Source organism: Propithecus coquereli, unplaced genomic scaffold (assembly GCF_000956105.1).
Source record: "Propithecus coquereli isolate 6110/MARCELLA unplaced genomic scaffold, Pcoq_1.0 Scaffold11, whole genome shotgun sequence".
Taxonomy (NCBI): Eukaryota; Metazoa; Chordata; class Mammalia; order Primates; family Indriidae; genus Propithecus; species Propithecus coquereli.
In genome coordinates this window covers 2,914,750-2,942,642 of record NW_012134969.1, presented here as the reverse complement: position 1 = coordinate 2,942,642, position 27,893 = coordinate 2,914,750, and the positions used below count along the sequence as shown (strand labels likewise).

Sequence of the window (27,893 nt, the reverse complement as noted above, 5' to 3'; positions counted from 1 at the left end):
TGATTTCGAACTCCTGAGCTCAAACAATCCGCCCGCCTCGGCCTCCCAGAGAGCTAGGATTACAGGCGTGAGCCACCGCGCCCGGCCTATAATCTTTTTCTTCACTGTATAGTACTTGTTTTAGAGGAAATATACAAAAGAACAACCAAGTACTATATTAGATTCCAACTTGACCCTGTTATTAGTGTACTTTTGAAAGAAAAGTCACACTTGCTATCTGTCATTCATACTAATAAATGACAAATATGGAACAAAATGTTAGATCTGCCGTCAAAAACAGCATATTTGGTAACTATTTGTTTTTTTATGTGTGTGTTTGTGTGTGTGTGTGTGTATTAGTTTCTGAAGGCTGCTGTAACAAATTACCATAAACTTGGTGGCTTAAAACAACAATAATTTATTCTCTCACAGTTTTAGAGGCCAAAAGTTCAAAATCAAGGTGTCAGTGTGGTCATGCTCCCTCTGAAGCCTTTGGGGGACAATCCTCCCTTGCATATTCCAGCTTCTGGTAGCTCCAGGTGTTCCTTGGCTTGAAGCTATACAACTCAAGTCTCTGCCTTCAAATTCACATGGTCTTCTCATCTCTCTTCTCTAGTTATTGATTATAAGGACACTTGTCATTTGATTTAGGGCCCACCTGGATAATCCAGAATAATCTCAACTCAATTACATGTACAAAGACCCTTTTTCCTAATAAAGTTCCAGGAGTTAGAACATGAACATACCTTTTTGGAGGTTACCTTTCAATGCACTAATAAATACACAAATTGAGTTGATTTTCAATATTCACAGTAGTTATAAAGTTGCAGCAAACACTAATTTAGTGAATACTGAACCACCTAGGAGCAATGGTTCATTATTTGCTAAATCAGTATTAAGAGCAGTGGTTCAGTATTTCAGTATTAGCTAAATCCATGTGTGTGTGTTCTCTGTAGGAGAGCTGAGAAAAGAAGGCAGAGTGTCACCTTGTCCTACTTCAGCTGGGAATGTGCAAATGTAAAGCAACTCAAATTTTTCACTACCCTGCACGTGTCTGCAAATCACTGTAAAAGTGTTGCAGGTATTGATTTGAGGACACAAATAAATCTTAGTGACTAGGCAAATTGGCAAATAGGAATTCCAGGAATAATGAGACTCAATATATTAATAGGACATGTATATGTATTTTATATATATTTTGTATATTCTATTTTATGTAACTGTGGGATAATGGATGATGAAACTTTTAAAAGATTATATAACTCAGTGATCTCATAACATACTAAGTCTGTTAAAAAATAGTATCCTATTAGAATAGGGAGTTTATGGTTCTTTCTTTGGTGTAATTATTTCTCCTCTTAGTCTAATGGCTAGAACTTATTTAACACAAAACAGTACAGTTTATTTGAAAAATTTTGGAATAGACTTAGTATTCATGGAGTGTAGAATTATGCTATGCCTTTTTTTCTAGGTAGATGTGAAATTGGACCCCAGGGATTTACGTATAGATACATTTCGAGCCAAAGGAGCAGGAGGGCAGCATGTTAACACAACAGATAGTGCTGTCAGACTTGTCCATATCCCCACAGGTAAGCAAGTCCCTTGGCCTTTGCACTTTTGATCTTTTTTCCCATCTTATAAAACCATTCAGCATTTTGAAGGAAATAGTCCTACGTTAGTGTCTGGTTCCTTGCACAACCCTTTTAAGATGTCATTGGGGTTGTGGATCAGAGATCCCTGTTGTGTTCATATTCCCCTTCTGTTTGGAAAAGGTACCTCTCTTAAAGGATGCAGACAATGAGCAGACCTATGCAGAGAAGTTTCCCAAGTATGCTAGACAGGGGTGAGCAACCAGAGATGCCCCAGCCTAAGTACAAGTGAAACAGAAGACATGCCAGTGCTATGGATCTTTTGTCACTGTGTAGATTGACTGCTAACTCCATTAGGCTCTGCTGCATCAATGATTTGATCATTCCTTATTGTATGCATGTATAAAATATCATTCTGTATCCCATAAATATGTACAATTATTATATGTCAACTAAAAATTAAAGAGAAAAAAAGTGACTTATCATTGTGTTGCCAAACTTACCTTGGCCCAAATTATTTTTTAGCCACTTAGATCTAGTTCTTTGATTTTAAAGAGGCCTCCTGGCTCATCTTCCAGCCTTCCCCTTAGGCCAGGCATATCAAGACCTACTAACTCAATCTTACGAATCCTTGTAGTTATGAACAGTGATTTCTTGAGTCTACTTTATATTTCAAGGTTGGCCATGATTTCAGCATCTACTTCAGGGAAAACTCAGCCTTTCTTCCATTTCTTCTATCCTTTCTTCCATACCAAGACCCTGAGAATGGGAACTGTGTCCCTGCTAGATATCAAAGTGAGAACTGTAGGTCATTTCTCCATACTCTCAATGCCATGTACTCTGAAGAATCACATTTTTTCTAGCCTAGTGCTTCTAGAGAACTCCATTTTCTACCACTGGAAGAGTTACACGTAGGGGTATGGTTAAATGTTTATACAGGGAAAAATTACTTTTTTTGGCAAAACTTATCAAAATAGTGATGAAGACAAATGAGTCTTTTGTGCTTTAAGGCAGGCTTTTTAGTTAGTTACCAGCTGGTGAATAAAAGTGGGCCTCTGTAATTGTTATACTACCTTCCCTCCCTTATTATCATATATTATTGATAACACCTAAATCTTACAAGTCAGATTTAATCTTTTACATCAGTTTGTACTTTTAAGGTTAAAGGATTTTTATTTAACCTTTGATTTTATATATATATTTTATATGTGTATATAAAACTTATTTTATCTGATCTAAAAGCCCATCAATTGAAAGATACATCACTCTTTTATTACTATGAAGAAATAAAAAAGCTCTACTGATTAAGCTATGACATGCCAGTGATTGTAAGACACATTCCTATTCCAGAGGTGTTAAAATATTTTTAATGGACTTTTTAGAATTGAAAGACAGTATTTTTATTTTTATTTATAACTGCAAATCTTTTAATAATTTATGTAGTCAGCAAGTGTATATTAAATACCCACTTTCAACAAGCCTATTGTTACCTAGGATTTTGGAATCTTCCTGTATAGTGTTGAAAGAACACAAATAAAAGTTATTTTTCCCAAAGTCCTTTTATAGTTCTTTAACAACCCCAGCACTTTCTTATTTCAATAGTTCTTCTATTATGCTGTATACCTACCTCACTCCCCCAAATTCTCTATTCTTAAGGGAGTACTTTTTATTAAATACTCCTCTATAGAAAGTATATTAAATTATATAATCAAGTGATTCCGTTAGGAATTACTGAGCTGGTAAGGAATAGTTTTAAGCTAAAAGTTCCGACCTCAGCCAGTAGCTAGGAATAGTGCAGGTGCTTAGGCAACAATCATTATTAGTCAGCTGACAAGAAGAGGTATGTGGAGGAAAGCTCATGCAAGTCTGGTCATCTTCACATGGAAATTTTCATATTCTTTTGGATAGTGAAAAGAGGATACCAAATTCAAGAGAGCTCCAGGCAAATGCCTGGAAGATGGAGGCAAGTTGACACCCCTAGCACAACCATGTGCCTGCAGGAAAGCAGTCAAGAAGTGAGTTTAAACTAATAGAGGTGACACCTAGGTGCCCTATTAAAAGCATTAGCAGGTATAGACTGTTGCTTGTTTAGACAGCGAGAAAACACAGTTTGGAGATTAGAATTTTATAGAAAATTTACCACTGTATCAGTGAAGCTGGTCTAAGCTAATGGATTTTGGTTTTTGGATTTGGGTTTTTGTGGTTCAGAAAGGAAAATACCTTTCCCTTCTAATTCAGGATTAGACACAAACCTTCAAAGCGGTAGGTGCAAAGTTAAGAACAGCATAGTCTGAAGTCTCAACAGTGACCATTTCAGGGCTAGATTTGGGCTAAGAACTGGACCACAGGGTGGGCCAAACCCACCGAAATCCAGAAGTTGGCCAACCAAAACATGTGTGGTTAGATGTATTGATTAGCTGGAACCCCTCTCACTCACACAACTCAGAACAATTTAGAAATTTAGAACCTGGACAACTCAGAAACATATTCACTATAGACTCTTCCTTTTAAAGACTTTGAGTAGTTTCTTTTTATTGATTTATTTATATAAAGGTATTTTTAAAACCTCAGCTCTGTGTGTATTTATGACTGAAAGTTCAGGGAAAGGTTGGGTTCCTCTTGAGTAGGACAGAGAATGGAACAGCACCCCCACATAGCAGGTGGTGGTAGTTTGCTCTTTGTTGAGCTGCAGAAATCCCTAGATGAGCTAGGAGGGAAAGGCAGAGCTTGGGGAATGAAAGGATATATAACCATCTACTGCTCTCAGTCTTACTGGAAATATCTTGTTTACATATCAGACCCTAAAAAGCCATCGGTAGCTATTACCATTAGAACCCAGGTACAGTTTCTGAAGTGTACTAAATTTAAAATGTTTTTATTTTTGGGGATCTCTTTCTGATTAACCTCTCCCCTTTAAAATGTTCCCCACTTCTATTTTAATTTGGCCCACGGAGGCTACAATTTACCTCTGATCCCTGTTATTTTTCAGGGCTAGTAGTAGAATGCCAACAAGAACGATCACAAATAAAAAATAAAGAAATAGCTTTGCGTGTGTTGAGAGCTAGACTCTACCAGCAGATTATTGAGAAAGACAAGTGTCAGCAACAAAGTGCTAGGAAACTGCAGGTAAGATTTATTTACTGTAATAATTTAGTAACTCTATGCAAAAAGTCAACATTGTATGTAGAAAATAAAGTGTTTGTTTTCGCTCAAATGGAAATGAGCATAGAGAACCATGCTCATTTGTGCTCATTTGTAAATAAGCAATAACTTAAATGCATAAGGACTGATGGATTATGGCTAAACTTAGGCATGCCAGTTTGCAAATGAGTAAATGAAAGATGTGTAAACTAAAAATTATTTCTCAGTTGTTTCCTTCCAGTGTTTATATCATTACTGTCTTAACAGGAGATTAGTTTAAAAGACAATTCTTTGGAAATTAAGAGCTTTTAGATTTTTAAAATTAAAAACCTATGCTTTTATTATAACTCTTTGTGGGATCAAATAGTAATATAAAGGGCACTGCAAAAAATGGGACCAGTGATTGCTACTGATGGTATCTGGGGACAAGGGGTAGAGGGAGATTTATTTTTCATTATATACCCTGTGTACTTTTTAAATTTTGTATAATATACATGTATATTTATTCAAATACATAAATAGACAAATTCTAAGCAAAATGAAACAATGTTACTGTTTTAAGTAAACAAAGTATTGTATAATTTTAAATTCTATAAAAAGTAAAGCCTGTCTTTGAAAGAGGTTGGAACAGAAAGTGGAACTCAGAAATAACTATGCTTTTGTGTTATTTGCAGATAGATGTGCTATAGTAAATTAAATTTGGAAGATTTTGTGACCTTTTAAGATAATGAATTGAATAAACCTTACTTATTCTTTTCATCTAGATGTGTCCTAGCCTTTTCACACTGTTGTCTTCCTAGCTTTCTTTACCCACATTCAAACTTACAAGTATTATAGTAAAAGTGGCAAGATAAATAGTATATTAACACTCTATTTGTGGCAATCCCCATTGCTTCTTGGCCTTTTGGCTAAGATCAAGTGTGGTGATCCCAGATTGTGGAACAGCGTCTATGTACGTTTGCTGATAGGAATGCTCATTTATACACCATTACTTCTTGGCAGTAAGTGATAACATAAATACTGCAAACCCTGCCACATGTAAATTAATTAAAGACATTTGGATTTACTTGCCATTTAACATTCTGGCACCAGAGAGATTCCACATAGTAATTTTTAAAATAAGTATTCAGGGTTGGCTTTGTGCAAATTTTATATGTGTGTATTCTTCAGTAGTCTGATTTGAGGAGCCAGAAAAGACCTTCCTGCCTCTTGAATAACTTGTCCACCTGCCTAAACATTTTAGTAGGGATATTTAAGGCTTATAAGCTTTTTCATCAACCAGTATGTACAATTGCTTCTATACAGAAGGTATTATGCCAGGTTCTCAACCCTGGCTCCTCTGATCACCTAAAGAGCTTTGTAGATCCCCTGCCCCAACCCTGGAGATTCTGATGTCATTGATCTGGATGGTGCTTTGGGATAGTAGTTTCCAAACTTGGCTGATTGTCAGAACGGAAGGCCTGGGGATTGTTTTCAAAAAACATAATCCCTGATTCAGTATATCTGAGTCTGGACTTAGGAATCTATAATCTTTAAAAATTGTCCTGATGGGCCAGGCGCGGTGGCTCACGCCTGTAATCCTAGCTCTCTGGGAGGCCGAGGCGGGCGGATTGTTTGAGCTCAGGAGTTCGAGACCAGCCTGAGCAAGAGTGAGACCCCGTCTCTACTAAAATTAGAAAGAAATTAATTGGACAACTAAAAATACATAGAAAAAATTAGCCAGGCATGGTGGCACATGCCTGTAGTCCCAGCTACCCAGGAGGCTGAGGCAGGAGGATCGCTTGAGCCCAGGAGTTTGAGGTTGCTGTGAGCTAGGATGACGCTACGGCACTCTAGCCCGGGCAACACAGTGAGACTCTGTCTCAAAAAAAAAAAAAAAAAATTTAAAAATTGTCCTGATGATCAGGAGTTTAGTTTCATATTGATTGCCCTAGGGTTTAAGGAAATGAGTTATAGAAAGGTCTTTTTTTCCCCCTAAAAAGTGGAAGTGATTGAGAGAGGAACGGTGTATATCATGTGTTGGGGAGGTAGGGGAAATGAGCAGACGAAGAAGAAAGCAAGTAACTAACTGTAGCACGAGGCGAACTGTGGTGTGCCATGAAGACCATTCCAAGTGCAAGTGGTTTCAGAGGAGGAAGAGCACGTATTTCAATTGCTGGGACCAGAAAGGCAGAGATGGTAGGAGACTGTTAGGGAAGGGCATCCTCTGGGATGGTGTTTTAGCAGAGTTAACACACACACCCATAATAATGATATGGTATAATAAGTGGCGTTATGAAGTCCACATAATTTTCAGAAATAATGTTGGGAAGGTTGGCCACATTGTGAAGTCCCTTGAATACCGAATTGAGTTGTGTCTGCTTAGTAGACAAGAAGAAACCAAAGAAGAAAATGTATCAGAAAACTTTGCTTTAGGAAGTCTAAGCAGGGTAGCATGACATAAGCAAAAAAATGGAAGATTAGTTAGATTTTTACAGGAATGTAATTGAAAGTAATGAGCCCTTGAATGATAGTAGAAATGGGAAGGGCAGGATATAATAAGAGACTCTTAAAACCAATGGAAATGGGCAGTTAGAGAATGGAGTGAATTGAAGGTGGTCTCTCCTCCAGCATCTACGTCAAAGCCTGGCGTTGTGAGCTCCCATGAAATGTCTGTTACATTGCAGAATGTCAGAGTTTTCTGCTTGGATAAAAGGGAACATATGGTGGTGTCATCTGTAGAAACCAGGAGGAAGAACTGATTGGGGTGGAAAGATGATTGATTTGATTTTAAATACTTGGAGTTTGAAGTATCAAAGAGACAGTCATTCTTATTCCATAACTAAGCTCTACAAACCTGTTGTCTTAAATGTTCTGTCCATTCTTGTTCCTTCTCACTTTGTATATGTGACTTTCAGAAAATATTTAAACTGTTAAAATAGAAAAGTCATTTTTCCACTGTAATAATTTATAAAGCTAAAATATGGATTGCTTTTTGTTATGGCACAGGTGGGAACAAGAGCCCAGTCAGAGAGAATTCGGACATACAATTTCACACAGGACAGAGTCACTGACCACAGAATAGCGTATGAAGTTCGTGGTATTAAGGTAATATTACTGAGCATGCATTATGTACCTTTGATTTTCAAAGAAAGTGTAGTCGAATTCTAGAGAGTTACATCTAAAATATTACCAAGTGTTTTAAAATCATTCATTAAGCTACTTTATGTTGGTATCCTAAAATTTGCAAACATTTTTATTAGTTTGCTGGTAAGAAAAATTATCTTTATGCCTATTTGAAATAGTTATCTTTTTAAATTCCAAATTCTTTGTTACGTAGTCACAGTGTATTAACATATATATTCAGTTTACATATGCACACATGTATTAGTTCTCTATTGCTGGGTAACAGACTACCACAAATTTAGCAGCTTAAAATAATACCCATTTATTATCTCATCATTTCTGTAGGTCAGAAATCTGGGCACAGCTGAGCTCAGTTATCTGCTCAGTGTCCCCCAAGGCTGAAATCAAGGTGTAGCATACTTTTCTGGAGCTCATGGTCCTTCCGGAGCTCAGGCTCCTCTTCCAAGCTCATGTTGTTGTCATCAGAGTTTCATTGCCTTGCATTGCAGGACTGAAGCCCCAATTCCCTTGCTGGCAGTCAGCTGGAATGTGCCTTTAGCTCCTTAATGCTGCAGAAGTTGCTTCCAGTGTGGTTCCATCCAGATACCCTCTCCCACTTTGAATCTTTCCTTGCAGGAATGGTTCCAGCCTTTAAAGGGCTCGCCTGATTAGGTCAAGCCCACCTAGATAACGTTCCTTAAAAGTCAACTGATTAATCACCTAAGCACTGGAGTGATACTCCATTATATTCATAGGTTCTGTCTGCATTTACAGGAGGAGATTATATGAAATATGTTTACCAGAGGGCATCTTAGAATTCTGCCTACCACAATGTGTACATTAGGTTCAGGTGTTACAATTATATTGTTGGGGAAAAGACCCTGTCAAGATTGTTTGAACATTAACCTACCTAAATCCCATCTAGCCGGGACCACTGACATTAATGTATTTGATTTTCAAAAAGTATAGTGGGTACATTAATGAGGAAACACAGAAAAATTTCTCTTTTGCTGCCACTGAAGGAGGAAGTGAACTGGTTCCCATAAAGGACTATGTGGAAAAGGCAGAGAACAGAAAGTTCTGATCTTTTTTCTTGGTGCCTCAGGCTTCTTTCACTTGATACTCTCCCATTCTATACTCAAAATAAAGTCCTGGTTTTACAAGGGAAATGTCTGTGTTTTTAATATGTTTATAAATTTCTGTGTATCTTATGCCACTTCCTCTGTCTCCTCAGCAGTATAAGACTCTCTTGCATAGGAATGTACTATCTGTGTCGAAAAGGAGAAAATATTTGCTAATTTCCCTTTCCTCAGGAAACACACAGTATTAAGCAAACATGTTTGGCCATATTGTTCTAATTAAGCCATATTCTTTTAGTTGTTTTTCTGGTAGCAGTGACAGTTTTTCCGGAGACAGCTACATTCTTATGACCAGTGATAAGTAATATCTTTTAGATGGGCACGTAGGTACACAGTATAGTATTCAGTTGTGAAACAGAGGCAAGGTAACTGGGTTTTGGGGGGGTTTTTTTGTTTTATTTTGCTTTTTTAGACACAGGGTCTAGCTCTGCCTTCTAGGCTAGAGTGCAGTGGTGCAGTAACAGCTCGCTGCAGCGTCTAACTTAAGCAGTCCTCCTGCCTCAGCCTTCCTAGTAACTGGGACTACAGGTGTGTGCTATCACGCCTGGGGCTAATTTTTCTTATTTTTTGAAGAGATGGGGTCTCACTATGTTGCCAAGGCTGTCTGGTCTAAACTCCTAGCCTAAAGTGATCCTCCTGCCTCAGTCTCCCCAAGTGCTGTGATTACAGGTGTGAGCCACCGTGCCTGGCCATAACTGGCTTTTATAGTTATAAAATACCTGACTTTGGCCTAATACTAATATATGACTAACTACACTAGTATGCCAGACTCAGAAATAATAAGGAAAATTATATTGGCGAGCTCTAATAATCACTAACCATCCTATTGGAAAGAAAACATTCCATATTGGTGAAAGGAAAAACCTTGAAAACAGCATGAAAAAATGTAGTTGTAGTCAAACATTAAAATCGGTATGGAAGACAGTAAAGAGACTAGTGAGAGTGAATAGGAATGGAGTCATTACAGATGAGGCTGGAAATGTGATAAAGACCTTAATCCCAGGGCAACAACTATTTGTCAAAATAGAAGGGGTATATACTCATAGGAAAGAAAGTGAACATCTATGGGACTTTTTGCCCAGTTCTCCTCCCTTATTCTAGAACTTGCCCTGCTTTTTACTCCATCCACTTAGTTCCTGATGGAGCTGCCATGTTCTTACATGATCATGACACTGACCCAGGGCAAAAACTGGTTTGGAGTGGACATCAGATGAGCCCAAGACAATGAGTTCCTTCCCAGGATCTTAAAATCGGAGATGAAGAGGATCATTCTCTCTCTTGGTAGCTAAAGCTGAAATATGTAAAGCTTATAAGAAGTTAATTCTGTAAAATTCTATTGAGTTTTTAAAAAAAAGAAAGAGAAAAAAAGAGTTAAGAAGCCACATTTTCAGCCATAGAGAGAAAGCAATCTTCAGTGAGAGAATAATGAGGCTTTTATATACTGAGAAAAGCAAAAATGAGAAAAGATCAGAAAGAATCCTGATGATATACATCCACATATTCATTTATTCCTGAGGCTCAATCTCACTCCCAAGGTGGTGGTGGCAGCCCTGTACATTCCTATCCTTGAGTCCTGTGAGATCACCTGGTATTCTTATTGTGATTTCCCCGTAGGTAACTTTAAATTTTTATTTATGTAGCTCATAAGCACAGACTACCATCTATTCTGTTGTTTCACATTTTTATTCTATTTCTCAATGTCTTTGTGAAGATTTCTTAGCGTCAGCCTTATCTCCTGCTCTATATTCCAGTTACATTGGAAATTTCCTCTTGCCTTAGAGCTTTAAATGTACTTTTTTTCCCTGCCTGTCTTTCTTTCTTTCTTTTCTTTTTTTTTTTTTTTTGCAACAGGGTCTCACTCTGTTGCCTGGCTAGAGTGCAGTGGTATCATCATAGCTCACTGTAACTTCAAATTCCTTCAAATTCCTGGGCTCAAGCAATCCTCCTGCCTCAGCCTCCCAAAGTGCTTGGATTACAGGCATGAGCCACTGTGCCTAGCCTCCCTGCCTTTCTTAATACTCATTCTTTTGACTAAAGCGCTCTGCTCATTTCTATTTGGGAAAATACTATTCTCTTTTTAAAATCTAATTCAGGCCGGGCACAGTGGCTCACGCCTGTAATCCTAGCACTCTGGGAGGCTGAGATGGGTGGATCGCTCAAGGTCAGGAGTTCGAGACAGCCTGAGCAAGAGCGAGACCCCCGTCTCTACTAAAAAAATAGAAAGAAATGATCTGGACAACTAAAAATACATATATATAGAAAAAATTAGCCAGGCATGGTGGCGCATGCCTATAGTCCCAGCTACTCGGGAGGCTGAGACAGAAGGATTGCTTGAGCCCAGAAGTTTGAGGTTGCTGTGAGCTAGGCTGACGCCACGGCACTCACTCTAGCCCAGGCAACAAAGTGAGACTCTGTCTCAAAAAAAAAAAAAAAATCTAATTCAATTTTTTTTCTAGTTTTCCTGAATCTTTCCCTGATACCATAGTCCTGTCAAAAGTAATGCTCTTCACAACCCTTGCTTTCTTCTCATTTTTTGATTTATTGTGTTGTTTTGAGTTACTTATTTATTTGTCTAGCTATTCCACTAGATTGTTAGCTCCTGAAAGTTAAGAACCAGAACTCACTCATCTCTGATCTTTTTATCTCTAGCACTGTCATTAATCCAAATGAATTCTAAATGTGTTGTGATTATCATTAAGAACTTTTTACATCAGTTCCAAAGATGAAATCACTTTGGCAATACCGTAATAATTTGAGCTCCACACAGATTTTGTAAGCAATTTCATATTATGCTCAAAAAGGTATAAATCTTAATTTTAAAATTAGATCATACTGCTTTTGCTGTCTGCTTAATTTTAGAATTTGAGATTTTACTGTATGCTGTTGCTTTGGGGAATACAGAGGTATCAAGACATATCCTTTCCCTTATAGTTTGAGAGATAGATATGTACACTTACCTGAAGTTCAACTTTAAGACCATTCAAGAAAGACTAAATATAAAATTAGTTCATACCTACATCAAAACTTTTAACTGTTCAGATTGTTCTTTAACTGTTCAGATGCCAACATTAGAGTATTTCCATTAAGCCAATGTCTAAACTTTAAGCATTTCTAAAATACGGGAATATGCAAATTCACTAATCCCAACAACTTTACTATACAGAATTTGTATTACACAGGAAAAATATCTGAAGCCATTATTTTAGCCATTTTTCAGAGAACTGTAGGGAATACTACAGGGACATCTAACTGAAACAATTTTCACCTGATGGAAATTATTTAGAGGTAAACATGAGAAATTTTTTTCTCAATTTTTTATTTTGAAATTTTTCAAGCTTACATAATGTTTAAAGATTAGGTCAATGAACACTATACAGCCTATAGCTAGATCTGACAATTGTTAACATTTTGCTATATTTGCTTTTTCTTTCTCTCCCACCTCCTCTTTTTCTCTATACACCTGTGTTGCTGTTGAACCATTTGAAAGCAAGTTGCAGACCTCAAGACACTTCACCCCTAGATATTTCAACAAAAATATTTTTTTCTATTACACAGGACTTCTAGATTTTAAAACCAACTTTAGAAAAAAACTGTTTGATACCAGCCTGGGCAACATAATGAGACTCTGTCTCTACAAAAAAAAAAAATTAAAAAATTAGCCACATGATGGTGCACGCCTGTAGTTGTAGCTACTTGGGAGGCTGAGGCTGAAGGCTCTCTTGAGTTCAGGAGTTCGAGGTTATAGTGAGCTGTGATCACATCACTGCACTCCAGCCTGGGTGACAGAGCGAGACTCTACCTCTAAAGAAAAAAAGACAGAAAAAGAGAAAAAAACTATCATAAACCACTTACGAATTAAATGATCTAAATTTGGAGAGTTGGCATGAGAAGGGTGAGCTGGAATGGTCTGGGAAGGCATCCTCTGAGCCAGATCCAGAGGATTTGGCAAGGAACCACATGCACATTAACGTGGCAACAAAATACTTGAGAGACTGAGACATTTCAGTCTTTTTTTCCTTTTGGTAATTAACATCATATGAGTGAAAAGGGTAGAATTTTCAGGACGGAAGTAAAAAGCTGCCTTTTTAGGATACAGGAAGAGAAAGAATTCAGCAAACATTTTCCCAGAGATGGTTGGAGAACCAAAAATGGTGTTGTCATAAAAGCCAAGCAACGGAATTTTAAAGAGGGAGATGGTTGATTTTAAAGTTGATTCAGATCCTTGGTTTTGTTGTCTCCAGAGTAGTTGGAAAGATCCAAATCTCAGAAGATTGATGTTAAAACAAAATGCTAACTTAAACCATTTAAGAAAGAGTAGAATTACATTTGCTCTTTTAGATTTATTTTTTACATAAAAGCCACTACAAACTGGGAATCCTCTCAGGTTAACCATTGTCTTCATTATATTGTAGAACATTAGTAATTCTTTGTTGCTATTAAATAGTGACTGTAAAGAAATGAAATAAATATACATGTAACTCTTTGTTTCTTCATTTCTAATAATTTTCATAATAACTCTCTTTTACCAGGAATTTTTATGTGGTGAAAAATGCCTGGAACAGCTAATTCAGAGACTGCTCCAATCAGCAGATGAAGAAGCCATTGTCGAACTTTTGGATGAAAACCTTAAATCAACAAAATAAATGCTGATTTATTATTTATTATTTTGTTAAATGAAATGGACCTATATCAAGAAGCAGACTGAAGCATGGAAATCTTTATGAATATTTATAAAGTATAGCTATGAGTACATAGTACTTACAAATACATTTTTTAATGAATCAAAGTCCCATTCCAACTCATCAGGTAGAAAATAAGCATGCATCATTGAAAAGACAAAGTATTAAGAATTGATTGTGTGATTGAGGACAGGTCACTTGTTCTCTTTATATGCCTTTTTTTAAAACCATCTATGAATTGGCTGGGGGTGATGGTTCACATCTATAATCCCTGCACCTTGGGAGGCTACAGTGGGAAGATTACTTGAAGCCAGGAGTTCAAGACCAGCCTAGGCAACATAGTGAGTCTCCATCTCTACAAATAATAAAATTAAATAAACCATCTATGAATTAATTCAAATATTTTTTCTACTTCCGGAAAATGCGATAAAATTAAGTGATATGTGATTTATTAATACATACTTAACTTGAAAACCACTTATTTAAAGACAAAAGTATGGTTAATCATGTCAAAATTAGGACTTAGATTTCAACTTTCAAATAAAAAATTAATTAAAATTGTGAAGAATATGAGACACTGAATCAAAAATTAGCATCTAGGATACGGATTGTAAAACTCATTGATTGCTGAATTCTATACTGTATAAACTACAAGCCAATATTTAAAGTATACACTCTCCTTGACTTCTGTTTCTTATTATTCATTGGTTTAACTTAATGAACATCAACAGATGTGGTATAATATGAGTAATTCACTGCTGCAGGTTTTGTGCAGTGATATATAAAATCCAGTCTTTACCTTAAAGAGAATTTAAACATATAAATCACCAACTAATACAAAGTGGCATGATGTATTTAGTAGTTGTTCTAAAGAAGCTTCTTTTTTTTTTTTTTTTTTTTTGAGACAGAGTCTCACTCCGTTGCCCTGACTAGAGTGAGTGCCGTGGCGTCAGCCTAGCTCACAGCAACCTCAAACTCCTGGGCTCAAGCGATCCTTCTGCCTCAGCCTCCCGTGTAGCTGGGACTACAGGCATGCGCCACCATGCCCGGCTAATTTTTTCTATATATTTTTAGTTGTCCAATTAATTTCTTTCTATTTTTAGTAGAGACGGGGTCTCGCTCTTGCTCAGGCTGGTTTCAAACTCCTGAGCTGAAACAATCTGCCCACCTCGGCCTCCCAGAGTGCTAGGATTACAGGCGTGAGCCACCGCGCCCAGCCCTAAAGAAGTTTCTTGAGTCAAAAAGTGTGGAATAATTATTTAGACATTCCTTAGAGAGGAACTTACATGCCAAGAAAGACTAGCTAGAGTTTTAAGACCAGTGGAATTATTTGGAGGTAGAGATGAGAGAGAAATGTTTTCCCAAATTTTTATTTTGAAAATATTCAAGGACACAGAGGTGTTTTAAAAATAATTTTTAAGAAATAATTCAATGAACACTGCATACTCTAGTTTCAACTATTGTTAACATTTTGCCACATTTGGGTATTTTTCCTCCCTGTACACACACACACACACACACACACACACACACACACACACACACGTGTGGTGGTTGTTGAACCATTTAATAGTTGCAGACCTCTAGCATATTTAATTTGACAGTACTCCAAAATATTTTAGCATGCATTTCCTGAGAATAAGGACATTCTCCCACAAAATTGTAATTTTATTATCACACCTAATAAAATTAGCAGTTCTATAATACAAACTAATACCTATTATATATTAAAATTTCTTCAGTTATCCCCAATATCTTTTTAAGCTATTTTTGCTAGTTTTGTTCAATCCAGGATGCAACCAAGATTCACACATTGCATTTGGATGTCTCTAAATTCTAGATAATCCCCTGTCTTCATCCATTTTCTATTGCTATGACAGGATACCTGAAATTGGGTAATTTATAATGAAAAGAAATTCACTTCTTACAATTCTGGAGGCTGGGAAGTACAAGGTCATGGCACTAGCATGTGGTGAGAGCCTTCTCACTGCGTCATACCATGGCGGAAGAAGGTATCACGTGGCAAGACAGCAAAAGCATGCCCACTCAGGTCTCTCTTCCTCCTCTTTTTTATTTATTTATTTTCAGATACCAGTTTATGATCTTCCTCTTATAAAGGCACCAGTCCCATAATGGGGACCCCATCCTGATGACCTTATCTAATCCTAAATACCTCCCAAAGGCCCCACTTCTAAGTACCATCAAAATATGATAATTGGGTATTACATTTCCAACACATGAAATTTGGGGGACACATTCAAACCATAGCATCCCCTTACCTTATTTCCCACATGACACTGATTTTTGAAGAGTCTAGCAAAGTTATTTTGTAGAATGGCTGAAATATGGATTTGTCTGGCTGTTGGTAACTTTCATCCATCCATTTAATTTAATACATCCAATTAAATCGATGTACAAAGTAAAATTAAGTCTAAAGATTAATGAAATTCAGGTTAAATCCATCTGGCAAGACTATTTTATAGGTGATATTGTGAAATTCATATTGTATCATATCAGGAAGTTTCACCATTAGTCATGCTGAGCTTTGAGAACTACACAACTCCTGGCACATGACAACTTCACCCAAACCCCTGCACTAAGAGACTTGACCAAACTCTAGCACGACTTCTAGCAGCATTAAAGCCGTGTCCCTTATTAATAAAATGCCTGCCTGAGAAGTGTCATTGTTACCAGGAAAATTTACTATTTGTGCTAGCCAATACACACTTGATGATAGACCTCACTTTCTTAGAGGATTTACTGAAAAGGGTTTACAATTATTCATATGTATCATTTGCAACTCAGAAGCATCTCTCTCAAGGACCTGAGAGTCATCTCTTTGAAATATAATCATCAGGAAGCATGGGGCCTCTATCTGCCAGTCTTGTGGGAATACTGTCTTAGATAGCTAGCAGCTGGGAGACATAGCTGGCCTAAGCACGTTACACTGGCCAACCCTTTGCATTACACTATTTCACTCCTCTAACTCTGCAGAGTCCTCACACTCTCCCCGCTCTCATTCTTCCTTTAAAACACACAAATCACCTCTGTACAAATTGGAATGGAGCTCAGCTCTTTCTCCTACTGTAAGTTGTTATTAATACTAAATAAAATCTGTTTTCCCCGCTTTCACTAATGTCCAGCTGTGTTTATCTTTAACAATTTGGTCACTAACATAATAGTAATTGTACATGTTCTCCTTAATAATTAGAATGAAATTGCTGGCATAATCCTTTGGCATCATATGAACATTGGGTCCTCATTGTGCTAGGCAGCTTCTGAGATGTCCCCCGTCATCCCCTTTGCTGGTATTCATGTGCTTCTATAATCTCCTTCCCTTGAATGTGGACTGGACCTATTGACTCCTCTAACAAGCAGAGTAAAACAGAAGTGGTGGGATTGTCACTTCCAATATTAGGTTATAAAAAGACTGTTGTTTCTGGCTCAGTCTCTTTTTCTCCTAATTGTGCTGGTGAAAGCACGATTGATGTTGTGAGCAACCCTGTGGAGTGGCCCACATGGTGTGGCAAATCCCTTAGTCCACCTAAGGCCTCAAAGAACCGAAGCCTGCCAATAAGCACAAGTGAGCTTGGAAGCAGAGCATTCAGCCTGAGTGGTGTTTTATAATGACTGTGGCCCTCCCTGACTGATGGTTGAACTATAATTGCAGGAGAAACCTTGAGCCAGAGGCCCACCACCAAGCTGCTCCAGGATATATGGACCCTCAGAAACTGTGAGTTAGTTAAAGTTTGTTGTTTACAGCTGCTAAATGTTAGGGTAACTTGTTACACCACAATATGTAACTAATACAACCAATGACCTTTCATTTCATGGCTTTAACGTCAATTAATAATTCTTGCTTTGCCTGAATCAGCTGTTTTATTGGGAATTACAAAATGGTGATGTTCTCCTCTCATTCATTCTACATTTATTAGCTGGCATTCTTTTTTAAAAGCTTTCCTTTGTTTTTCCTCACATTTTCTCTGAGTTGAGAGATAATTTAATTCTATTTGAATCAGTACCATTATTATTTCCCTAGGGCCAGGCATTGCCCTCCAAAATAACTGATGTCTCTGGAGAATCAGATTTATTAAGAGAATATTGAATTTAATAGAGACCTACAGTGTAAAAGTTAGGGAAAAAAAAAGAAACTGATTTTGTTTTCAGGTGTTTTCCATAACAGGAATATTTAACCAAGGAAATGTAAATATTAAACATCGTGTGAAACAGCGCAAAATAAAGATAGCCTAATTTGCTATATTACAGCAAATATATAAGACTATAAGTCATTTTTAAAATTGAATCTTTTTTTCTTTAGAAAAAAAGCACTAAATACATAGAACCCAAAACACGATTTCTGCAAAAGAATCCATTAATTTAAGAATGTGAAAAATTGTAATAGGGAAAGCAAGCCAAAGGGGTATTGATTTGGTACCATTTCTTCACTTGATCAGTTCAACATTCTATATGTGCCAAGGAATGGGAGGGACTCACAGAGAAAGAGGACAAAGGGGGGAAAGCGGTTCTTTAACCAAAGGAGGGACCACCTTGATGTATCAGTTACCCTGCTGCTGCCACACCATAGTGTTACTACTTTTCCCTTTACTCTTCCCTCTACCTTGAGCTTTGGCTTTTCCTTAAAGCACACAATTTATTTGGAGGAAAAAGGAGTCAAAACAATTAAATATTGGAGCTGTGAACCCACAAAAATCTCAGTGTTTTTCTCAAACCTCTGTGTACATACAAATCCCTTAGGGATCTTGTTAGAATGCAGATTTTGATTCAGTAGGTCTAGGGCCTGTGATTCTGCATTTCTAACAAGCTCCCAGCTAAGGGTGGATCTGCCAATCCACAAACAACACTTGGAGTAGCAAGGAACTAGGATATCTATTATTCAATTAGTATTTTCAGGTGTTTTACACGTTATTTTCATACAGTGAGAGTCAATTAAACTCATAATCATGTTTCGTTTAGATAGACCTATTAGTCTCACAAACTACAGAGATTAACTTTACATCTTTTAACTGTTAGTAGAAAAATGTTAAGAAACGAACATAGAAACCAAGCTATATCAGGATTCTTGTTAAAAATCTGGAAAGCCAAGGTTTATTGTCTCATATGCAGAACACTTTTAGAATATCAAGGGATAACATACTTTATTTCCAAATATACTTTATTTATTTTTTTGTAGAGATGGGGTCTCACTATGTTGCCCAGGCTGGTCTCAAACTCCTGGGCTCCAATCATCCTCCCACCTCAGCCTCCAAAAGTGCTGGGATTACAGGCATGAGCCACCATGCCTGTCAAAATATATTTTTGATATATTTTAAAATTGAATTTGAAATCAAGTCAAGCAACCTAGGATCAACAAGCTGCTATTGACAATCAAAAAATTAAAAGAAATTATTTTTAAAAGTATCTGACTCTTGTGTTGTAGGAGGCAATAGCAATTAGGAGCACTTGTGTTGGCGTTAGGGGAAGTGGAGCTTCTGGAATGCTGGTAATGTTCTATTTCTTGACCTGAGTAGAGGTTACACAGGTGTATTTATTTTATGATAATTCATTGCATTTCAATTTTGACTGGTTCTTTTTTCTGTATATATATGCTACATTTCAATACAAATTTTTAAATAATAAAATTACAAGTTCGAGGTTGAGGCTGGAGGATCACTTGAGTGCAGGAGTTCAAGACCAGGCTGGGCAACACAGCAAGACCCTGGCTCAAAAAAAAAATAGTATATGACAGGTTTGAAATAAGTTAGCTGCCACTAAATAATGTGGAACAGAAGTCATGCCCTACGGCTGCTCACTCACTAGGCACCCTCCAACTGAGACAGAGTGGATCCATAAAAACTCTCATGACAGCCAATGGCTAAAGGCAGTGCAGAGTGGTATTAGTCCATTTTTTGTTGCTTACATCAGCATACCTGAAACTGGGTAATTTATAAAGAAAAGGAGCTTATTTCTTGTAGTTCTGGAGGCTGAGAAGTCCAAGGTCGAGGGTGTGAATCTGGTGAGGGCCTACTTGCTGGAGGGTACTCTGGCAGAGTTCCGAGGCAATGCAGGGCATCACATGGTAAGGGGACTGAGCATGCCACCTCAGGTCTCTCTTCCTTTTCCTATAAAGCCACAAGTTCCCCTCCCATGTTAACTCATTAATCCATTAACCCATGAATGAATTAATCCATTTACGAGTAATGGCTGTGCCCTCATGATCCAATCACCTCTTAAAAGCCTCACCTCTCAATACTGCCACATTGAGGATTAACTGTTAACATGTATTTTGGAGGGAACATTCAAACCATATTGGGAGTTATTTAAAAAAAAAATTTATGATGTTTCAGAGAGGAACGGATCAGTCTCCATGAGTGAAGAAAGACCACAGGAGTCATTTTGAATACAGAAATAAAGGAGTGAACAGTTTTAAGAGTGTACTTAAAAATCAGAGTGAAAACAATACCAGTGGGCCCAGCATGTAAAGGTGGCGGTGCCTGATGGCTTGCCTGACACTGAGCTGACTTCGATGGAGTAGCGAGTAGGGGCTGTTGTCGGGTGAAGTAGAAGGAGGTAGGGGTGAATCACTTATAAATGGCACTGAAGCCTAAACTGTGAAAAGGTGAGTGGGTGCCGTGCTTTCACAGGCCTCTTTATGAAGGAAAATGTGTAAACATTGCCGTAAACAACAAACTAGTGAAGGGTCTGGGCGCGGTGGCTCACGCCTATAATCCTAGCACTCTGGGAGGCTGAGGCGAGTGGATCGTTTGAGCTCAGGAGTTTGAGGTTGCTGTGAGCTAGGCTGACGCCACGGCACTCTAGCCCCGGCAACAGAGTGAGACTCTGCCCCTCACCCCGCCAAAAAAAAGAACAAACAAGTGAAATCCTTTATAGGATTGGCTGGAATAAGAGCTGGGATGAATGGGTTCCAGAAAGTAAAGTATTCAGATACTGGGACACCAATCTGCAGAAACAGAGAGAACTTAAAGAAGCAAATCAGGAGCTAAATTCAGAAAGGAAGATGAGAGGGGCTGCTCCAGGAAACAAGACATCCGGTAGCAAGAGAAAAATGTGAAGTCACCCGGAAATGGCGACAGTACCGCTGAGACACACGCCTCAGCTTCCTCAAAAGAGCCAAGTAAATCCCACTGTTGAAAACATTCATGAACAGAGTTGAAGATAAAGATTCCCAAAGAACTAAACCATGTTTTGTTGATGACTGAAATGTAATTACCGGTTAAAAACAGCTCTTTATCTTCCTGCCAAGAAGAATGTGGATTGTATTGTACAGGATTGTGCAAATTACAAGGAAACTTGAGGAAATACAGATAACAAGGAGTATGTTATTGGCCGGGTGCGGTGGCTAACGCCTGTAATCCTAGCACTCTGGGAGGCCGAGAAGGGAGGATCACTCGAGGTCAGGAGTTCGAGACCAGCCTGAGCAAGAGCGAGACCCCCATCTCTACTAAAAAAAATAGAAAGAAATTAGCTGGACAACTAAAAAAAAATATATAGAAAAAATCAGCCGGGCATGGTGGTAGATGCCTGTAGTCCCAGCTACTCAGGAGGCTGAGGCAGAAGGAGTTTGAGGTTGCTGTGAGCTAGGCTGACGCCACAGCACTCTAGCCCAGGCAACAGAGTGAAACTCTGTCTCAAAAAAACAAGAAAAAGGAGTATGTTATTAATAAAGTTGTGGCAGCAATACTTGAATACTTGAATATAATGTTGGGCACTCAACTACCCTAGAAATCTGAAAGACCACAGTATGCTGAATCCTCGAAGATTACCCAGAGGCGCCCAAGTCCCGGGTGTATGGAACACCACATCTACTGAGATAATTGTATGAATTAGAGCCATGTTGCCCTATACACCTCTAGATGAGAAGAGCCTTGCTTTATGACTGAACTATCTTCACAATGATTTCCTGGCAAAGAATTCTGCAATTTTGTTCAGTGCCAGCAATTATGAAATGGCTCCTCCTGAGAGGATGTATAGAGTACACAAAATGCACACATCTGAAGAGTACAGTTTATTGAGTTTGACAATTGCATTCACCCATGCAACCACCAGCCCCATCAGGAAGAAAACATTTGCATCACCCCTGAAAGTTTCTTCATGCTCCTTTCCAGCCAGTCTAGCAATCTGACCCCCCCATACCCAAGAGTGATAGCCTCTGTTACGATGTGTATTCTCCAAAGCTTATTTTCACTGTTCTGAAATTTCACATAAATTGGCATAGTATGTACTCTTGTGTATCTATCTGGCTTGTTTGGCTCAACATAAAATTTTTGAGAATCATCTACACTATTGTATGTATCAGAGTTTTCTTTTTATTTCTGAGTAGTATTTATGCTGTATGAATTTTTTTTACAATTTTTTTCATTCTCCTGTTGATTTGCACTTGGCTTATTTCCAATTTTGGGGTAGTATGGATAAAGCTATTATAAAAATTCTTATACAAGTCTTTTTTGTGGATATATGTTTTCATTCCCCTTAGGCAATTTCCTAGGAGTGAAACTACTGGCTGTTAACTACCGAAAGAGTTTTCTAATGTGAATATACCAATTTATATTTGTATCATTAATATATGAGAGTCCAATGGCTGCATATCTTCACCAACAAATAACATCATTGATCTTTTTAAGTTTAGCCATTCTAGTGGGTGTTCAGTGTTTTCTCATTGTGACCTGATGGTTAATGACATTGAACATCTTTTCATACGTTTATTGGCCATCAGGTATATACAATACCAATATTTTTTCCCAGTCTATGGCTTACCTTTTTATTTTGTTTTCACTGTCTTTTGAAGGTCAGAAGCTTGTAATTTTGTTGAAATTCACTTTGTCTTTTATTATGATTCATGTTTTTGTGTCCTAAGAAATCTATGCCAACCTCAATGTTATGGAGATAGTCATCTATGTTTTGTTTTAGAAGCTAAAGTTTTTACGTTTCCATTTATTACTAAAATCCATTTCAAATTAATTTTTGTTTACGGTATAAGGTAGGAGTGAAGGTTAATTTTTGTCTTACATTCTGATCCAGTTGTTCCAACACCATTTGTTATTAAATAAAAGGACTATTTCTTTCTCCATTGAATTGCATTGGTATCAGTGCTGTGCTTCTAAAATTTAAAATTTAGTTCCTCAGTTGCAATAGCCACATTTCAAGTACTCAAGAGCTACATATGGCTTCTGGCTACCCCGTCAGTCAGCACAGATATAAAATATTTCCAACATTGCAGAAAGTTCTATGGGACACCACTGCTCTAGACCTTAGGAAACAGTGTCCAATAAATATTTTGGATTCTGTGAAAGGTAATCTAAGGAAATAACACAGTAAGGGCAGATATAAGGAAGTGAAAAATCAGTCACTGAACTTTTATATGAGGTACCTAGAGTAATCAAACTCATAGAGACAGAAAGTAGAATGGTGGTTGCCAGCTATTGGAGGAATGGAGAGTTATTGTTTAACAGATACAGATTTTCAGTTTTGCAAGATGAAAAGTTCTAGAGAGGGATGGTGGTGATGGTTGCAAAACAATATACTTAATGCCAAAGGACTGTACATTTAAAACTCTTTTAATGGTAAATTTAATTATGTGTATTTTACCTATATAAAAAAATTTTTAAAAATGTAATGTTGACGATTTTCATCATTAGGTTATGGTAATTCATGGCAAATTAGCAGCAGGAACATTCACTGGTTTTTAAATAAAAGTTGTCTTTAAAAAAATCAATCTCTAATCCTTGATTTTGATGATTTAACAATATTGATCAATACATTACATAAAAGACTTTTGTAAAGTATGGATTGTACTTTATTAATTCAAAGAATTTCAGGGCATGTATGGGTGCCAAACTTTAGGAATCATGTGCTTTTTGTACAGAACAAAGTCTGTTCGTTGAAATATTTTGATTTAAAATTTTCCCCAAAACGCCTTAATAAAGGCAATTGCAAAATCTTCAATTCGTAGAATGGCAGTAAAAGAAGCTGTATTAGACGAGTTGAAAACACTCATATTAAAACACTTATTGAAGTACTATGAGTGTTTTCAAGTTTATTGAAAATACTCTTGCTCCCCAGAGATGAAATGTTTTTTTGGTTAGAGAGCATGAAACCGTCTATTTTCATAGGTCTGATTCGCATATTTGAAGCCATCTATTAATGCTGTTCTCTAGGACCTCAACTTAGTCGTCAAGGACATCCCAATGTTCCTACGGATCCTGTTTAACACTGAAGATACTGTTAATACCCTTCAGAACTTTTCAAAAGAAAAAATTAAAAACTGAAAGTTCTTTCTCTGCAAAAATTTGCAGTTTTTTAAAGGCTTTTGGTTTCAAATTAGTCACTGACTTGTCAAAAAGTCTACAAAAAAGGCTAACAATTATCGACTATGTTCTAGACACGGTGTGTCATTTTATTCTTCTCATAAAATACGTATCAAAGTGTCCTAAGTAATTTATATCATTCAATACTCACACAACCCTATGAATTATTAATAATCTCCACTTTACTAAAATAGAAAACTTTTCAGAGAAAAGTCACAAATGTAATGAATAACAACACGGGGCTTCTATTCTGAATCTGTAAGCCAATGCTCTTAACCGTCAAATCCAAGAGAATCAACGCTAATTCTGTTAGATAAAGTCGTCAACGACAACAAAGATCGCGATACTACACAAACTACTACTCCCAATATGCAAAGCGGCTTCTGTCTCTGCCCGGGAGTCCCGGGAGCCCCCAGCCTGCCTCGAGGTGCGAAAGGCAACTTGGGAGTGGTAGTTCTCTCAGACGCCTACCGGTTTCGCCAGCACGGCAGTGGCGGCTCTCTCGGCTCCAGCCAGCGGGTCCAGTGAGGGCGAGCTGAGGCGGAGAAAGGGCGCGGAACTGGAAGTGGGTGAGTCAGGCACTGTCTCTACGCGATAAAGGGAGGCGGCACCGCGGCGCAGGGCTGAATTAAGTAAGTGCGGCCCGAGCCGCGGTCTGTTCCGCGACGCCGCTGTCTTAGCGTCAGCGAAGGAAGGGTGAGGAGGAGCCAGAGCCGGGTCCCTGCCGCCGTTCTCGCGCTCAGCGTCCCGCCGCCATCTCCACCATGCAGTCCCGGGAAGACGCTCCGCGCTCTCGCCGCCTCGCCAGTCCCCGCGGTGGGAGGCGGCCCAAGAGGATTTCTAAGCCCTCGGTTTCGGCCTTTTTCACAGGCCCAGAAGAATTAAAGGACACGGCTCATTCTGCAGCCTTGCTGGCACAGCTCAAGTCCTTCTACGACGCGCGGCTGCTGTGCGATGTGACCATCGAGGTGGTGACGCCTGGCAGCGGGCCTGGCACCGGTCGCCTCTTTTCCTGCAACCGCAACGTGCTGGCCGCCGCGTGTCCCTACTTCAAGAGCATGTTCACGGGCGGCATGTACGAGAGCCAGCAGGCGAGTGTGACCATGCACGATGTGGACGCTGAGTCCTTCGAGGTGTTGGTCGACTACTGCTACACGGGTCGTGTGTCCCTGAGTGAGGCCAATGTGCAGCGTCTGTATGCAGCCTCCGACATGCTGCAGCTGGAGTATGTGCGGGAAGCCTGTGCCTCCTTCTTAGCCCGCCGTCTTGACCTGGCCAACTGCACTGCCATCCTCAAATTTGCTGACGCCTTTGACCATCACAAGCTACGCTCTCAGGCCCAGTCCTATATAGCTCACAACTTCAAGCAGCTCAGTCGAATGGGTTCAATTCGGGAGGAAACTCTAGCAGATCTGACCCTGGCCCAGCTGCTGGCTGTCCTACGCCTGGATAGTTTGGACATAGAAAGTGAGCGGACTGTATGCCATGTGGCCGTGCAGTGGCTGGAGGCAGCTCCCAAAGAGCGGGGTCCCAGTGCTGCAGAAGTGTTCAAGTGTGTCCGCTGGACACACTTCACTGAAAATGATCAGGACTACCTGCAAGGGCTGCTGACCAAGCCCATTGTGAAGAAGTACTGCCTGGACATCATTGAAGGGGCCCTTCAGATGCGCTATGGTGACATGTTGTACAAGTCTCTGGTGCCAAAAGCAAACAGCAGCAGCAGCAGTAGCAGCAGCAGCTCTGTTGTATCTGCAGTAGAAAATCCACCTCAGAGACTGGGTATGTGTGCCAAGGAAATGGTGATCTTTTTTGGACATCCCAGAGATCCCTTTCTCTGCTATGACCCATACTCAGGGGACATTTACACAATGCCATCACCTTTGACCAGCTTGGCTCACACTAAAACTATCACCTCCTCAGCTGTCTGTGTCTCTCCAGACCATGACATATATCTAGCAGCCCAGCCCAGAAAAGACCTCTGGGTGTATAAACCAGCCCAGAATAGTTGGCAGCAGCTTGCAGATCGCTTGCTGTGTCGTGAGGGCATGGATGTGGCGTACCTCAATGGCTACATTTACATTTTGGGTGGACGAGACCCTATTACCGGAGTTAAATTGAAGGAAGTGGAATGCTATAGTGTTCAGAGGAACCAGTGGGCGCTGGTGGCGCCTGTACCCCATTCTTTCTATTCTTTTGAACTAATAGTGGTTCAGAACTATCTTTATGCTGTCAACAGTAAGCGCATGCTCTGCTATGATCCTAGCCACAATATGTGGCTGAACTGTGCTTCTCTTAAACGCAGTGACTTTCAGGAAGCATGTGTCTTTAATGACGAAATCTATTGTATCTGTGACATCCCAGTCATGAAGGTCTACAACCCAGCTAGGGGAGAATGGAGGCGGATTAGTAATATTCCCTTGGACTCAGAGACCCACAACTACCAGATTGTCAATCATGACCAAAAGTTGCTACTCATCACTTCTACAACCCCACAATGGAAAAAGAACCGGGTGACTGTGTATGAATATGATACTAGGGAAGACCAATGGATTAATATAGGTACTATGTTAGGCCTTTTGCAGTTTGACTCTGGCTTTATTTGCCTCTGTGCTCGTGTTTATCCTTCCTGCCTTGAACCCGGTCAGAGTTTTATCACTGAGGAAGATGATGCACGGAGTGAGTCTAGTACTGAATGGGACTTAGATGGATTCAGTGAGCTGGACTCTGAGTCAGGAAGTTCAAGTTCTTTTTCTGATGATGAAGTCTGGGTGCAAGTAGCACCTCAGCGAAATGCACAGGATCAGCAGGGTTCTTTGTAAATAGTATTTTGAAACACTAAGATGTTTCTACTGCTATAGAATGTATCCTAAAAAGATATCCCTTTTTCCTGGGGGAAAAAAAGTTGATTAAGACCACAGATTTGGTTTAGAAAGGGTAATATTTTGAAATAATACAAAATTTTAACAGCCCATGTGATCAACCTGTTTAGTAATTTACTGTGCTAAAAGTCCAGAATTAAAATATGCAAAAAGGAACTATATAATTGATTAGGATGCTTGGTGTTTTTTGTTTTGTTGAAATATTCATTGCAGCAGTGGATTGTTTTGATTAGTTAGTATGTTTATATTTTGATTATTCTAATTTAGTCTTCTGTTTAATTTTTAAATTCTGTTTAGTGCTACAAGGAATTTAACTTTATAATTTGTTAAGAGAAAACTAGACTAGGAATTGTTGGTCGAGTTTTGAAGGTATATATTTTCCTTCAGAATAATGAAAGTAGATTTCAGAAATTTTAAACTAGTCAGTTTTTAGTATTCTAAGTTAAATATAGTTTGTTAAATTTGGTTTGGTTTTCTTCTGCAAAGAAAAATGGATATGTATATTAAGTTACCGAATAGTGATTTTATTCTGATAATGTGTGGAATGGCCTTACAAGTTTACAGAAAATAAAAAAATCAGGATTCCACTGTTTTAAAAGAAATCTCAGCTTTTATTTTGGAATATAAAATGTTTATTTGCTAAATGTGACTAATTTTTTATCTAAAGAAACATCCTTTCTAGTAGTGCCACCAATTATTTAAATACCCTTCTAAACCAAAAAAACAAAAAAGGTAACTTGTTTTCTAAGTTCATAATTTTGATCTATGCCTGATATATGCTTCATAAGTCAGGAACAATTTTTTTCCCACTGGACAAAGGTTTATTTGCTTCTCTAAAATATTTTGGCTGTATAGTTTTGGTGTTCGTCCTAGAGGATTCTTCAGCAGGAAGTGATTTATTCTTTACTGTTTTGTGAGGTAATATTGGTTTTGAAAATATGTAGAGGCTAAAAACATTATTTTATTGAGATGAGTAGTTATTGTGTCTATCAATTATAAAATCAAGTGCCAGCAAAGAACTTTAAGCTATGTATAGAACTGTTTTGTGTAGCATTGAAAT

General features: G+C 38.4%; 2 protein-coding genes and 1 pseudogene across 3 annotated transcripts in view; all 3 read left to right on the top strand.

Moving 5' to 3' along the window:
• Positions 1-13,736, top strand: part of MTRF1 (mitochondrial translational release factor 1) — a 37,593-nt gene extending 23,857 nt beyond the window's left edge. The window contains exons 7-10 of the mRNA XM_012648710.1: positions 1,451-1,568; positions 4,558-4,694; positions 7,698-7,796; positions 13,483-13,736. Coding sequence (XP_012504164.1) covers positions 1,451-1,568; positions 4,558-4,694; positions 7,698-7,796; positions 13,483-13,596 — 468 coding nt within the window. The 3' untranslated portion in view covers positions 13,597-13,736. The remainder of the gene's footprint in view (positions 1-1,450; positions 1,569-4,557; positions 4,695-7,697; positions 7,797-13,482) is intronic.
• Positions 13,737-19,423: 5,687 nt separating this feature from the next.
• On the top strand, positions 19,424-24,482 carry LOC105813469 (annotated as a pseudogene).
• KBTBD7 (kelch repeat and BTB (POZ) domain containing 7) lies at positions 24,411-27,400 on the top strand. Of its 2 annotated transcripts, XM_012649136.1 has the most exons (2): positions 24,455-24,847; positions 25,046-26,948. In XM_012649136.1, the coding sequence occupies exons 1-2, from the start codon at positions 24,719-24,721 to the stop codon at positions 26,771-26,773; spliced, it is 1,857 nt and encodes a 618-aa protein (XP_012504590.1). In that variant the 5' UTR covers positions 24,455-24,718; the 3' UTR covers positions 26,774-26,948. The 2 variants fall into 2 exon arrangements, with proteins under 2 accessions (XP_012504582.1, XP_012504590.1); XM_012649128.1 differs by having other exon boundaries at positions 24,411-27,400.
• Positions 27,401-27,893: the final 493 nt, after the last annotated feature.